At 38.0% G+C, this 16,457-nt stretch overlaps 1 protein-coding gene across 3 annotated transcripts in view; it reads left to right on the top strand.

Moving 5' to 3' along the window:
• Nucleotides 1–16,457, top strand: part of UbcE2H (ubiquitin conjugating enzyme E2H) — a 191,234-nt gene that overhangs the window by 40,532 nt on the left and 134,245 nt on the right. For all 3 annotated transcript variants that reach the window (XM_090369123.1, XM_090369121.1, XM_090369122.1), the window contains exon 2: nt 14,394–14,470. In XM_090369123.1, coding sequence (XP_090225249.1) covers nt 14,394–14,470 — 77 coding nt within the window. The remainder of the gene's footprint in view (nt 1–14,393; nt 14,471–16,457) is intronic.

The raw sequence follows: 16,457 nt of genomic DNA on the forward strand, positions 1-16,457 counted from the left end.
GGCTGATGATTACAGTCTGGGAAATAAATACATCATCTTTTCCCCTTCTTTCTAGCAGCAGACCTTCCTTCAGATTTTTTCAATCCTGCATAACATAAAATACATCCTTCTACCACTTTTTCCTCTTTCTTAGCGTTGTGGCATGTGAACCCATTTGGTCCGACAGATCATTGCCTTCTTTTCCTTTATTATATGCTAGAATAGGAAGTGGTTTGTGTTTGACTTCTTTTTGTCTTCCTTTACTGGTGGAGGGTTCATCTGCCATTTCTGGGGCATGCTTTGTGATATTAAAATATTTAATTTTGAATTACTAATCAAATTATTTACTAAATATTTTTTGACCCAGAGGGTAATGTGTGTGTGTTTTTATTATTATTTTTTTAATACTAAGTTAGCAGTCAACGTGTTAAACACAGTTCTTGGAACCTATAGTACTCTAATACTTAGGTTTTCAAACTGGATTTTGCAAAATTCTAGGGTATCACAAAAGTTTGTTGGGATTCTTTAATTTTTAGTAATTGAGCGTGTTGTTTAATGAAAGAAGGGCAAATAATATAGAAAATTCTGTAATGATTGGTTTTGAGATATCAAAACTTTCAGTATGATTTAAGAAATATCCAAAATTCAGAACTGTCAGCAGCAGTGGTTTTCAAGTCTGTTCTATGGAAGCTTGAAGTTCTGTAAAGGGATTTCAGATATTCTGAAAATGTTAATTTTTTTCCCTTCATATGTGTTACTATTTTCATTTACTATTTATTTTTAATTTATCATTAATTACTGTTTTATAGATAATTCCATGGATGATTTAACATTTTTTAAATTTAACATCAGTATCATTTATAAATGTTAAAAACAGTAAGGGAACTACAACTGAACTCCACCCATAATATATCATTCACAAAGCGCAATTGTCTCTTAACCATCCTTTAGATAGCAACAACTTGTTCTCAGTGTTATATTGCTGTAAGTTGTACAGAAATTGCTAATGTGGAAGAGTAATACAGGATCATCTCAACAGGAATGCATTTATAAGGCAATTGCAACTAAGATTTGTTAAGTGAAGGTCTTGCCGATCAGTTTCAAAAACTTTTTTTTTTTTTTTTACATTATTCTTTGCTTCCAGTTCTTTTGTGACTATTGCATTGTAACTAATCAAATTAGTGAGGCATGATCTCCCTTTAACAAATCCATGCTGCAATTACCTTACAGCTTCACTCCTAATAAGATTATTTACGTTAATTAATTTTTTTCCCTTTTAACTATTCACCCCATTATTTTTGCTAGCAGAGAAGCTATATTATGCAGGTCTGTAGTTATCACGACCATTTGAAACTGCCCTCAGTGAATAGGAGATATATTTGCACATCATTCTTTGGGAAGTTCCCATAGAATGGAAACTTGACTGGAAGGCCTATTCAAAGCTCTTGAAAAGCTTAAAAATTTCAGGGACATTATACAGCAAAAGAGAGAAAAAAAAAAAAAACCTTCCCGTTTCACCTATCCATTCCCCTTTAAAAGTTTGTCTAGTTCTTTCTTGAATTTATTTAATCTGTCATCTTCCAAAATGAGAGATGGAAGTTTGTTCCAGCAATCAACCACTTAATAATAATAGTAATAGAGGCATGTGATGCAAAAAAGCAAGCAAGTTTCTGCACATCTATTCTACAACGGTCTTTCCTCAATTTAAATTTCTGCCCCTTAGGTACATAATCTGAACAAGTGGAAGAATCCCATCATCATTAAGCTTGCTCAAACCATTCAAAGCCTTAAACACCTCAATCAGATCAGCTTGCAGTTGCCTAGTCTCCAGATGCTGCAATTTTTAGAACTTATGCCTTTCTTAGTAAGAGCACCCCTTCATTCCCCTCACCAATCTTGTTGCCCTTCTCTGTACACGCTCAAGCATATCTACATCCTTCTTAAAATGAGGCCTCCAGACCTGTATTCAGTACTCAAGGCATGGGCTGACCATTGCCTTATACAAAAGGATAATCACCTCCTCTTCCCCTGCTAGCAAAACTGCTGTATATCATTGACAAAATCCCAAGACCTGCTCTTGCAGACTGTTTGCATTGCTCAGAAAACTTCGTATCCGATTGCACAATTACTCAAAGATCTTAATTTTTTAACACCCTAAGTCTAGTACCACACAATTTGTACAGTAGTCTTCCATGTGCAACATTGTCAAAAGCTTTCTTGAAATCTAAGTATATGATATCAAAAATATTTTTTGATCTAGTTCCTTTATAACCACGTCATAGTATCCAATAAAATTTGTCACACAAAACTTTCCCTTAACAAACCCATGCTGTGTCTGAAGTATTGCTGCAGTCTTGTCTAGATGATCCTGCAATGCATCTTTAACCAGGAATTATTTTACCAGGAACCAAAGTTAAACTAACTGGTCTGTAATTACTTGTCACACTTCAATCCCCCTTTGTGAATTGGGGATACATTTGCACATCTCCAGTCTGTGGGGACTTCCCCAAGTCCAAGGATGCTGTCATAATTATGGCAAGGGTTTGTTTAGTTTCTTTGCCGCCTCCTTTAATATAACTGGATATATCCTATCCACCCCAGGTGCCTTATGTGCCTTCAATTTCTCCTCCACTTTGCTCTCAGTTATTACAAAATCATTAAGCACCCTGTTACAATTTGATAAACTTCTGGCATTTTCTTCCTTAACTCCTTATGTGAATGTAGAAGCAAAATACTCATTCAGTTTATTTGTTATCTGAGCTGGATCATCAACAGTCAAACCATCAATATCAAGTGCACCAATCTGATTCATTCCCTTCCTTCTAGAGTTTATATAAGTAAAGAAGTCCTTGCTGTTTTTCTTAGCATCCTTTACCAAAGATTTCTCGTAATCTGTCTTCGCTTGCCTAACCTCCTTTGTGGCTTGATTACAGACTAGCTTATATCTGACATAGGCTTTGCTGTCACCTGATAATTTATATGCATACCATGCATTTTTCTTCTCTGCCACGAGTCTCATTAATTCATTTAGGCCTAAACCGTGAACAATATTTCTTAATAGGTATGAAAAGTCTACTAGCGTTCACGATTAATTCCTTGTATGCTTCCCACTTAGAATTTGCTGTTGGTAACATCATCAGTTGTCCCACCGTATAGAATTTAAAAACTGTCTGAGACCACTGTAGTCACCATTACGAAAGCAAAAATCCTTCCTCTTACCCGTGATGGTAGTTACATCTTTAAGTAAATCTCGCATCAGTACACTGATCACTGCCATCGAGTGTTTTTTTTTTTTTTTTTATGAAAACCCCAAACACGAAAGGTATCAAAACCTATAGTACTTAGTACCGTGCATGGGTTGAAGGAGAAGTATGGGAGGAGGGGGGGGGTGCCGGAAACTTTGCTCTAGAGACTAAACATGGGTTTTGCCACTTCAAGCCTCCAATAAGCAAAGTGGTGGTATTTCACCGGTTGATGAAAGTCATCTACCATCTAGTGGTTACTTTATCTGCAAATTCTTAAAACATGAATGATCACTGCTGATAACCACATCAAGAGTATCACCCTCTCTAGTTTCTCCAACATGCTGCTGCAGAAAACAATGATGCAATAAATCCAAAAATGTCTTGCAAGTGTGCAAGTGACAAACCCACAAGTTCCATTCAATATCTGGAAAGTTAAAATCCCCCATTACAAGATATTCTGATTTACTAGACCACTCTATTTCTCTGTACAATTGTTCACTAGATTCATTAGGCCTATACGACACTTCTCTTATTTTTGCTTACCCAGTGCTTATGTCACACCAAACTGACTCAACATTGCAATGTCATCTATGTCATCAACTGGATGCACTTCCTTAGATTTTGTTTTTCTTAATTAACAGCATAACCCATCCTCCCTTTCTATCCTTTTTGTACACATTGTACTCCCCAAATTCCAATGCTTCATTTGTAATATCTGTGTGACTCCACTTCTCTGATATCCCAACAATATCTGCCTATGTCTTGACCAGCACTTTAAATTCATCAAATTTATTTCTTATACTTCTAGCATTGGTGCACACGCAAGTATACATGTGCCTATTCTTATTCTTAATTACCCTGGGTAATCCAGGATAAACCAGGATTATTAACATAGGATATGTTAATAATCCTGGGTATAACCCCCATGCGCAAGCACACTGTGGGTGACCACCCAGGTGTGAACCAGTATAAGCAGGGGTCAAGTTGTGGCACCCACACCACATGGAAAAATGCTGCTCGTCTGTATTACCAAGCAATACTAGGTGGTAGATGACTCAACTGGTGCTATACCACCACTTTGCTTATTGGAGGCTTGAAGTGGTGGAACCCATGTTTAGTCTCCAGAGCTAAGTTCCAGTTAGCCCTTCCCCATCTCTTCCATCATGCATTATGACTGACTTTTGGGGTTCTGAGGACATCGTGGTGAGATCCAATCTTTCGTATATTTCAAGGGTACAGCTCTAAAACAATGTTCACAGGACAGCCACTAGTTAGTACACTGGACCGAACGTATTGGTAACTCTCTAGGAGGCTTCTGGATCAGCTAGTGTATAATCTTGCTACCTCTACTCTGCCAGATAGTGATTGGAGGGAGTCAGAGTAGTGTGTATGCGTGGGGCATTGTCGAGGCCACGTTATTTCAAGGATATGGATAAATTCTTGTGTATGCCATATCCAAAAATTTCATTACTTCATACAGCATATCCCCCACCCCCACTTTTTCTTTTTATTGAATACACCATAAATTGTCAAACTAATAGACTAAGCTTATCTGCGAAAAGATCTAAACCTCCCAAACAATTCCTAGTTCATTTCACAAATATACGTGGGCTCAGTTCTAATCTCAACGATGTCCATTTCCACTTGCAGTCTGCCAAACCCCGTGTACATTTTCTGACAGAATCTCAATTATTGGTTGATTCAACTACTGCTCATCTCAGTTCCCAAATTATTCGCTGTATGATTCTTTTAGACTCAAAAGTGATACTTGTGCTTATGTCCATTCCGATATTCCTGTCAGAGACTTGGTAATTTGGAATATCTTCTTTTCAATCTTCTGTGGTGCCTCCGTAGCCAGGTGGGAAGGAGCAGTAGGGCATAGCACACGCTTCTTGATTAGACCGGGGTTCGAGCCCGTCACCACCGGATACGGAAAGGTCAGGGAATGACCAACGCATATTCCTGGAGCAATATGGCCTTAATTGCTAATGTTCCTAAAAAACCAAATATCAATATCAATCTTCTGTGGCTTAAAATCTCTACCTCATTCTGTCAAATTCATTTGTTGTCTCTACCGTTCTCCCAACTCCACTAATCACTTGGAGCTCTGACTTCCTCTCTTTGCAACTTGATGTTCTTCAGTCCAACTCTCCTAACAGTGAGGTAATTTTCCTTGGTGATTTTAATGTTCACAACTCCAGCTGGCTTCCGTTTTCTAGTCACACCAATCCAGCTGGTCGAGATGCTGAGGCTTTTGCAATTATTAATGACCTCGCAGAGATTGTTCGTCTACCTACCAAAATCCCGGACAATCCTAACCATACAGCCAACATGCTTGATATTTTTCTCACAAACAGCCCTTCTAAGTACAAGGTTGAACTGAATGTTCCTTTAGGCATCCCAGATCACAACTTGGTGATTCTCTTCTCAAATGGAGCCTTTATCTCATGGCTATTCCTAATTTCGTGTTGTTTGGCATTACAACGATGCAAAATGGGATGACCTGAGAGATTTCTTTTACTTGGTCAGATTACTGTTTCAAAACTTCTGATGTCAACATTTCCTTAGATTGTGTTAGTGAAATTATTCTTGTAGGAATGGAATCCTTTATTCCACACTCCACTTTAAAATCTCATCCTTTATATAAACCTTGGTTTTCCAATAAATGTACTAAGTATCTTCAAGAGAAGAATGTAGCATATTGTAACTGTTTCCAATTTTTCAGTTTAATTTTCTGCATATACCAAAGCTCACAACAATTGTAAAGCAGTTATTAATCAGTCCAAACTAGATTTTGAGATAGTAGAAAACTTGCTCCTTCCTCTAATGGTAGCAGAGCATTCTGGTCTCTTGCCAAAGCTATTGACTGCAACTTTTGCCCATCTCTGCTCCCACTTCTGTCAAAACCAGATGGTTCTGTTGTCACTTCAGCCAAGGATAAAGCGGACTTGCAAGCATCCCATTTTTCTTCAAACTCAAGTACTAATGATCTTGGTGAAACACCTCCGACCATTCCCAATTGATGCTTAGAAAGCTCCAGGTCCTGATAGTATTTCTCCACTTGTTCTCAAACCTGTGCTCCTGAACTTACTCTTGTTCTTTGTCACTTCTTTTCACTTTCTTATTCCAAAGGTGTTTTTCCTTCTGTTTGGAAATTTGCTCATATCCAGCCAGTTGCTAAAAAGGGTGACAAATCCCTCCCATTCAATTATCATCCCATTGCAATTACTTATACTCTTTCTAAAGTAATGGAGAAATCAATTAACCACCAATTCTTAAACTACCCTGAAACCTTCCGTCTGATCAAAGATTGCCAGTATGGATAATGTCAATCCACTGGTGATATTCTGGCGTATATTACCCATTTATGGACAGATTCAATGGAAAAGTTTGATGAAACAAGCAGTTTCTCTTGACATCTCAATGGCTTTCGATCGTGTTTGGCATAAAGGTCTAAGCAAGCTTCCATTTTATGGTTTGTGAACTGGTTTTTGTAATTGGTTATCCGGTTTTCTCTCTGATTGCTCACTGAGGGTGATGATAGATATCCTTCTCTGTCTTCTAACTTCTCCACTAATGCTGGTGTCCCCCAAAGTTCAGTTATTTCCCCCACTCTTTTTCTCTTGTATATTAATGACCTTTCATTGACTGGAAATCCTATCCATAGTTTTGCCGATGATAGCACATTGCATTCCACTTTCCATTTTGAGAAACCTTGCCCTGCTCAATGAGCTTCAACTTCTTGAATATCTGCTACCAATTCCTTAAATGCCGATCTCCAGGTAATTCTCCCTTGGAGCAAAGACAACTCAGTTGATTTCAACCCTTCTAAAACTGAGTCTTGTGTTATCTAGCAAAAAGGATTCTTCTGCTCCTATGCTTATCTTTGGTGACACTCTGATTTCTCGGCAAAATGATATTTCTCTTTTGGGGATTACCCTGACATCTAATCTCTTGGCACAAGCACATTACAAATATTGCTTCCTCTGCATATAAAAAACTTGTTTTCTCTTTTGCTCTCAGCGTTACTTTTTTTCCAAACAGCTGTTCACTCTGTACGAATTTGTAATCTGCCCCGCCATGGAATATTGTTCCCATAACTGGGGTGGTGCCCCAAAACCCTCTCTCAGGTTTATAGATTCCATTCAGAAGAGGGCAGTTAGTTTAATTAATAACTCATCTCTAACAGAGTCTTTCCACTCACTGTCTCATAGACATACTGTTTCTGCTGCATGCCTTTTCTACAGATACTTCCATGGGCACTGTTCTGAATTGGCTTCTGTAATTCCTGCTCTCTCTCTCTCTCTCTCTCTCTCTCTCTCTCTCTCTCTCTCTCTTTCAAAACAGTCCGAATACGTGCCACCATCAGTCAACATCCATTTATTGGCCCACTTCCAACTCGTAGAACCAACTTTTCATCTTCCTTGTTTATTCATTCAACTGCCATTTTCTGGAACGAATTTCCTTCATATATCTTTCCTGAAAATTAGTCTACAGAAGTTCAAATCTAATGTCAACAATATTTTCTTTCATCTTCTCAACCTCCAACCCAAGCACAGTACTAAGTACTATAGGTTCTAATACCTCTCGTGTTTGGGGTTTTCTTAAAAAAAAAAAAAAACAAACAAAATAATGGTTTTACTTATGTTAAGTAGTAATCTACAAAAACTCTAAAATAAAAATAACCAGTGTAACTAGACCTATATGGCTACTTATAAAGTATAATATAAAATGACAATTAGGTAAATAAAATGGCTTACCTCATCACTTTTATGGAGCCTGCAATTCACAGATGTAATTTTTAGAGTCAGTGCCCTCCATTGCCGACCGGGCTAGCCGAGTGGGTCAAGTACCTGCCCGGCAACCCAAAGGTCGCGGGTTCGATTCCCGCCTCGGGCTTGGATCAAAGTACTGCAAAAACCTTGGGAGGTGCAATATGGCCACAGAAGCCGATGCGCCAACAACTACCAAATCAAAAAAAAAAAAAAAAAAATCAGTGCCCTCCACATGCTGGCAAAATTTAAATTTCCACATATCTATTTTGCAATCATTTTTCCTTGATTTGAATTTTTACACCATGAAGTGCATAATCTGAGGTATATGAAGAATCCCATCATCATTAAGCTTGCTCAAACCATTCAAAGCCTTAAACACCTCAATCAGATCAGCTTGCAGTTGCCTATTCTCTAGATGCTGCAATTTGCAGAACTTAAGCTCTTTCTTGGTAAGAGCACCTTTGTTCCCCTCACCAATCTTATTGCCCTTCTATGTACTCGTTCCAGTAGCTCTACATTCTTCCTAAAATGAATCCTCCAGACCGATATGTGGTACTCAAGGTGTGTCCTGACCATTGCCTTATACAAAGAAATAATCACCTTATCCCTGCTAGCAAAATTCCTGTATGTCATTAACAAAACAGCATGAGCTGTTCTGCCAGCCTGTCTGCTGTCAGAGAACTTTATATCTGACTGCAAAATTACCCATGGGTCTCTTCATTTTCCACTACCCTGAATGTAGTACCACACATTTGGTATGTTACTCTGGGGGCTACTACTACCCACATGCAGTACTTTACATTTGTCAATGTTCAACTTCAGTTGCTACCTCTCAGCCCATCTGCTCAACTTTTCTAGATCTTGTTGCAGGTGTACTGTCATTAGCAACCCTGCCAACCTTTATATCATCTGCAAATTTCTATATTAAGCCTGATATAACTTCATCAATATCATTGCTAAATATACAAAACAACAGTGGGCCCAACAGTGAACCCTGGGGGAACTCCACTAATAACGTTAGTCCACGAAGAGCAGTGTCCATTTTACCGCTCTCTGCATCTTCCACTGAAACATCCCTTTATTGATAGCAGCAACTTGCCCTTAATGCAAAACTGCTTCAATTTGTACAGGAGTCTTTTATGTGCAACAGAATCAAAAGCTTTCCAGAAATCCAAGTATATGATATGATATGGCGCCTCCGTAGCCAGGTGGGCAGGAGCAGCAGTGGCGTAGTACACGCTTCTTGATTAGACCGTGGCTTGCGCCCGTGACCACCAAATACGGAGGATGCGGAAAGGTCAGGGAATAACCACCGCATATCCCTGGAGCAATATGGCCTTAGTTGCTAATGCTCCTAAAAAAAAAAAAAACCCAAAGTATATGATATGAAAATTATTTTTTCGCATCCATTTCCTTTATGACCAGTATCCAATCAAATTGGTTAAACACAATTTTCCCTTAACAAACCCATGCTGAATCCGAACTATAACTTCAGTCTTGTCTAGTTGATCCTGCATTACTTCTCCAACTGACTCCTTTACCTTCTCTGGAACAGAAGTTAAACTAACAAATTTGTAATTACTTCTTTGATCTCCCTTTCTTTAATCATGGATACATTTCCACTTCTACAGTCTGTGGGGACCACCTGTGAAACTAAGGTTACTCTTAATTATGGCTAAGGTTTTGCATACTTCCTTTGTGCCTACCTTGGTACCTGCCAGCAACCAAGCTACTACCTTGGAACAGCTCTGAAGATACAATTTCTCCCCACCACATCTGATGTGTGTTCTCCACCACCAATTGTTTGTGCTAACTACCTAAAGGAATTTTATTTTAAATACTTTAATTAAAAAAAACTATTTGAAGGTTATAAAATTTAATATAAGTTAATGAATAAATATTGATCCTTGCAAAATCAGTCATGAAGGGCTCATGATGACACCACCACTAAATTGATGTTAAAAGGTGGAATTGTGAACTGTAGTTCTTCCTTTTGAAGTATAGTTTATAATTTCTGATAAATGTGAGGCGGAATTTAAATTATTTTTTTTAGCTTCATGTCTGATTTTTCAAATCACTTGTATAATTTTATTTATTTTTTTCTCAAGAACTGCATAGCATATTCCACAGGTTTCTACCTCCTTTTAATTCTTCTATGAAAACTTTAGAGAGATGAGAATGTACCAGGTGGTTATAAAATAAGTTTCCGTATTCAGGAGGCTTTTGTGGTTAGTCTCCTGAATACGGAAACTCAAAACGTTTAGAGATGGTGCTATGAAAATCTGTGGGTATGTCATTTAGGGTATGGGGAAGCAATTTGCAGAAGAAAAAGAAATTAGTTAATTTCTGCCACTAGGGAAGAAATTGGCACTGTAAACATGAGATGGAATACTTAGGATTAGATTTTAATATCAGAACTTTAGAAATCTATAGATATTGTTCTATGTGCTTTCCTTCACTTGTGGAGATGACATTCTGAAAACTGAGGACTGCGTGCAACAGTTTCGCATAGCATCTCATTGAGGATGTTGGCTACATGTTGTTTAATGCTTGCTTTCAAATTGACAAGCATCTGTATGCTGCCACAGTAAACTGTCTTTCAGGTATCCCCATAGCCAGAAATCACAAGGATTGAGATCTGTGATCTGGCTGGTCAAAACTTCAGAAAGTCTCTAGAAATGATGCGATCATTTCAGAACGTTGAACGGAGCAGTTTCTTCACTTGTCAACCAACGTGGGGAGGGGCACAATCTTGCATCAACACTGTCTCCAAGCATTGCCTTTCTTGCAGAGTGGGAATAATAATAGTACCTTGTTATTCCCACTTGCAGAGTGGGAATAACAAGGTACTGAGCTCTTAGAAGAGCTCAGTACCTTGCATTAGTTACCGTACACCTTACGGGGCCATGAGGTGTAGACTCTTCAAAGAAAAATGATCAGATTATAAACTCTGCTGTGAATTCACACCATACTGTAATGTATGGACTTTGTAGTGGTCATTCATGCACAGCAGCTGGACAAGAAGTATCCCATATGTGGCAGTTTTGTGTGCATTTACAGCCCCATGAAGAGTGAAATGTGACTCATCAGACCACAAGATCATTCGAACCCATGTATCATCAAGTTCCATATGAGCCAGAAATTGTACAGCAAAGTCTATTTGCTGTTGCTGATCACAAGACTTTAGTTCTTGCACTACGTGAATGTTGTACGGGAACCAGTGTAAATGTATTCAAAGAACTTTACGTATACAGCAGACCAAGGAAGGTTAAAGTCTCGTGACATACCTCTGGCACTACTGACTGGTAGTGTTTTGCATTCTGACATAGAGGCCATTGCAACTCACACTTTATCCTCTACCTTTGTCAGATACGTGGTCATCCCCTGCTTGGAATTACACCTAACTACCGGGTAAAATTTCTTCATTAGTTTTTGAAGCCCTGCTGATGTCAAAGGTCCTTTACTCAAACCTTTAAGTTTCTGATATTCACAAAGTGCTGCATTAGCATTACTACACTGGTGTGCCAAACTTAAGGACCAACACTATTTCTAAAGGTTACAACCACAAAATCTTTACTTAGGTACTCTTTACTGATGAGAGTAGATTCAGTCTCAGCAGAGATTCTGGACATCAGCTAATCTGGCGAGAGGTTGGTACATGGTATCGCCCTGCAAACATCATTGAAAGGGATCAATATGGTGGTCGAGGTGTTCTGGCGAGGCATTATCTTGGATGGACATACCCAACTCCAGATACTGGAAGGCGGTACTGTAAAGGGTGCATGCTACTGTACTCGGGTAATCCCCCCAAGTGCGTTTGTCCCGAGGTGCCATTGGCCCCGAGCTCTTGTTTATGGATGATTAGGCCACACCCCATCACACTGCAGCTGTGATGTGCTTTTGGAAAGTGAGGACATTGTTCGTATGGATTGAGCTGCCCATTCCACCAATCTAAATCCCATCGAACACATGTGGGACACTCTGTGGAGATGCCTAGCGGCACATCCACACCCACAAGAAAATCTTCACCAGCTGAAGATGACGCTGACAGAGGAATGGATGATGTTACCGCAAGAACTTATCAACAACATCGTTCTAATAAGTATGGACAGGTGGTGCAAAGCCTGCATCGACATTAGGGGTGGCCATATGTTCCACCTCTTCCCTTTGTTCCATCATTGGCAGTGATACATCTGTATCATGCCAGCCAGTGCTATGTTGCCATTTTTGAATAGTCCTTCTGTACTGTTTTGTTTCCATTGTTGTGTCGGCAGTGTTTCCTTCATAATTTCTGTACCTCATGAGGTTCCTTTGGTATGCTTTTCTCATATCAAGGCCACTTCTATGAGAAGCTACAGGCGAAAACCTGACTGGTCCTTAAATTTTGCACACCAATATGTTATTCTGATAGAACAGTTTTACTAAAAGAACACGTTCCTTTTTTGTATGAGCCATATTGGTTATTGATGGTGGCATTGTCCTTTCTGCATTTATCTAACAGGATGTCAGCGTGTCTTGAAGTAAATGACAACTTTTAAATGTGCAGTGCCGTTTTTTTCCCCCTGTGGTGGTGGAAATTTGAAATAATTGTTTATCTTCTACAAATCAATTCCCCATACCCACTGATTTTTCATAGTGTTAACTCTAACCTTTTTGATACTACAGTCTCCCGAATAGGGAAACCTATTTTATAATCACCCAGTATATGTTATTTCTATTTTCATCTTTGAACCACATGTCATTTGTAGATGTTGATCTACAGATGGTCTATGCCATATTATCTTTAGATGGATTCTAATAGAATTCATATTGCTGATGATTAAATGAGATGGAAAATCAAGTAATGTATTATGTTATAGCAAAGGTCTTGTGCTATAGAAATTATACATTTATTGTACAGGTAGGGGCATAGTCTTATTTTTTAAGTAACAGTGAGTAGACTAGTTTTTCTACTTCAATGCATTGATCTGTTATTGTGGAGATGTTTCACCAGATCCCTCTTACCATTACCCATACTGTGGTATGGATAAAGGTGAATTGCCACTACAATATTGAGTTTGATGCATTGAGTAGCAAACCTCATTTGTTCGTTCCTACTTGTGTAGGGACAATATCCTGACTGTAGAATGATGTTCAGATCGACAACTTAAAGTTTATGAATTGGATTTTATCATTACTTTAGAGTTGATGCAAAGGCAGTAGGTGGTAATTGGATGGCTGAGGTTTTTTTTTTTTTTTCTTAAGACTTGACAGAATATAGGCAAATATCCATATAGAAGGGAAAACAGTAGAATAAAAGGGCATGAGAGAGCAACAGAAAACAGGAGTTCTGGTGCACAGCATTTAAACACAAGTGGAGAAATATATGAAAACAGACTTGCTGGTATCAAGCCTTTTCTGGTTTCAGATGTCCTTCTGTAACAAAATTGAAATAATGAGTAGTGTGATGATCATTATCAGATTTACAGTGATTATCATCTTCTTAGCCCCATGCAGGTCTCAGAATGAGTAAAGTCATCTCAGTGGGTTCCAAGACAGCTTGCCCAGGAACAAAACATGTCAACTTGTGTGAAGCAGTGCTCACTCGAATGGATCTTTCTTTACCTCAATTGTTATGATGAATGAGACTTTGGTTCCACTATTTTACTCCAGAAATGAAAATCAGTCTGGATGATGGAAGCAAACTGATTCATCACCCCCCAAAAAGTTGTATTTCTGCAAGTGCAGAGAAAATTATGGATGCTGTTTTCTGTGATATTAATGGAATAATCCTTGCACTTTGTGTACCCAAAGACATTATAGTGACAAGAATTAAATATGACAAAGTTCTGAAGAAAGTTCCTCCCATCACTTCAGAAAAAACGCCCACACATACTGAATCATCATGTTTGTTTCCATCAAGACAATGCTTCATCCCATCTTTCTGGAAATGTGCAAATTTTTTTTAAAGAAAACATTGGGGAAACAACTTTCTGACCTTGCACCTAGTGAGTTTTGGTTGTTCCCAAAAATGAAGAGGATGCTCTTCATGGCAGAAGATTTACTAGCCAACAAGCATCTGCTCCTGCCATTTACCGGCGGGCTGAACGTACCTCCAAAGAAAGCGTGTTCACAGCTTAAACAGGTGCGAAAAATGATTGCAGCTTCTAGGAGACTATTCAGAAGTGAGGCAAGTGCTACCTCTCTATATCTTTGTACTCTTGATGCAACATAACCATTGCTTTCATTTATTAGAATAGAAGTATATAAATGATCTTGTTCATGTTTTCATTTGAATTGTTAGTTAATTGTTTTCTGTACAATTTAATACTTAGTATTTAAGGAGTTGAGCAGAAAGGCATTATCTGTAAAGGAGGAAATAATGGCAAAATTATTACTCTTAACACCATCATAGTATAGAAAGCAAGCATGAAGTTACAATTCTAGGAGGGCTAAATGAATTTTGTGTGAAATTTTATGGCCCAAAAGGAAGTAAGTATTTTTCAGATTACTTTACTATTTACTTATAATTTTAAACTGTCTATTTAAATAATTTCATGCCTGGAAATTGCCATCCAATGATAGCATCCTCATGTTGAATGTCACTTTTTTGTGACATTGATACAGTGAAACCTCCCTTAACAGAAGTCTTTTGTGGATAGTCAATCTTTGGTACCAGAAGTATTAGAAATTACATGTTAGATGACATCTCTGAAAAACACTCCCTAGTATAGTACAGATGGAGACACTTTTAATAGGTGTTCTTTAACAGGTGAACCTGCTTGGATGGGACACTTAAGGGTAATTAACCCACATGCACCTTTTCATTGGTCAACAGGCATTTGATATGGAGTGAAGATTAAAGTCATTACAGAAATAATAATTAAACTTGTGGTGACTATAGATTATTCACCACAGCTGGCACAATATGTTAATACTCTCGCCCATGATGGCAAGTTTTATGTACATACTACAAACTGAATCCTGTTCACAGATTCAGTTTGTGGTATGTACATAAAGGGGGGGGACTCTCAAAAGACTGCATGGATCCATTTTGGCCAGTAGCCCAGGAGGATTTTTCCACATCCACCAACTTTCTTTAGAAAACTAAGTGTTATTGTGTGAATAGGGTACATATACAAATCTGAAACTATTTCGAGGAATAGAAGATAACTTTATTGAGCTTTGTTTCTCTGACATTTATTAAGTGGTTAGCAAAAAAAACTTGTACACTATTTTGTCTCTTAGTAGCTCATGTAAAATTAGAGATTAAATGAATATTTGGAAGTACAGGTAACTCTCATATAACATGGTAGTTAGGGTCCTATAAAATCTCGTGTAGTGAAAACCTTGTTATATGGGACTAAGAACCAGTACAAAAAGGGGTTACTTTCCAAGAGCAACAAAAATATACCATTCTAGATTTTGTGCATCTTCTGCTCTCTTTAAAAAATCATTAATCTGGGTTTGCTTGCTTTTGCTTGATAGTTCTTTGTAACTTCATTGTATGGAACTAAGCATTTTTGAAGCTCCTCTTTGAACTTTGGACTCCTTTCAGTAGAAGAATCTGAATTCAAAAAATAAGATTCTAATTGCTTGGCTAACTTTATGCCTGTCCGTGTACTTTTTAGTGTAAAATTTGGAAGTTCAGAATTTTCATCTGCACTATCATCTTCTGAATTGATTTGATTTGCCTCCGTTGCCATATTCACTGTGCCAGCCTCTTTTTCCACCAGTAATAATTCTTGAACATCTTCAGTAATCATCTTTTTTTTTTTTTTTTAGGAGCATCGGTGACTGAGACTGCGTTGTGCGTTCTGAGGTCAATTTTCTGTTTTTCTGGATGAGAAACCAGAGTTTCTGGGAGAAAAAACCATACTACCTTAGCCTAAGACAGACTAATTCAGCCATGTTGTGAAAGACCCATGAAAATTCCTCCTGTCATCGACAGGATTTGAACTTCATTCTTTTCCACCCACTGTGGGGATGGCGATGATTCTATCAACTGCTTCAGTATCAACTGCGATATATAATGCCTTGGTCTAATTAAAGTTGTACTAGGTGGTAGGAACATTACTTCGTTTGGATGACTCAAATCTTTTAGATGGCCTGACAATGTTATCCAATAGTAATAAAACTTCTAAATCTAGATTTTTTTTTTTTTTTTTTTTTTTCCCACAAATTTAATAGCACAGAACCTAACACTGGGATTTCCCAATAATTTTATTATTTTTTTTTTTCATAATGATTAGTGAGACAAAAGTGGGGATTCATAAAAAACAATGGAAATGTTGAAAAATTACATCCCTCCCCTGCACAAAAGCTCAAAAATACTGTGTTATGCCAGGTTGCCACAATTCTTAGAGCGAAACCATGTTATTTAAGTACTGTGTTGTGCGAGGATTGCTGCACTTTATCAATCATGTTACAGCAAAACTGTGTTGTTGAAGTAACGTTTTATACAGGGGTTGCCTATATA

The sequence above is a fragment of the Mastigoproctus giganteus genome, chromosome 2 (assembly GCF_048544385.1).
Source record: "Mastigoproctus giganteus isolate SK-2022 chromosome 2, ASM4854438v1, whole genome shotgun sequence".
NCBI classification, from domain to species: domain Eukaryota; kingdom Metazoa; phylum Arthropoda; class Arachnida; order Uropygi; family Thelyphonidae; genus Mastigoproctus; species Mastigoproctus giganteus.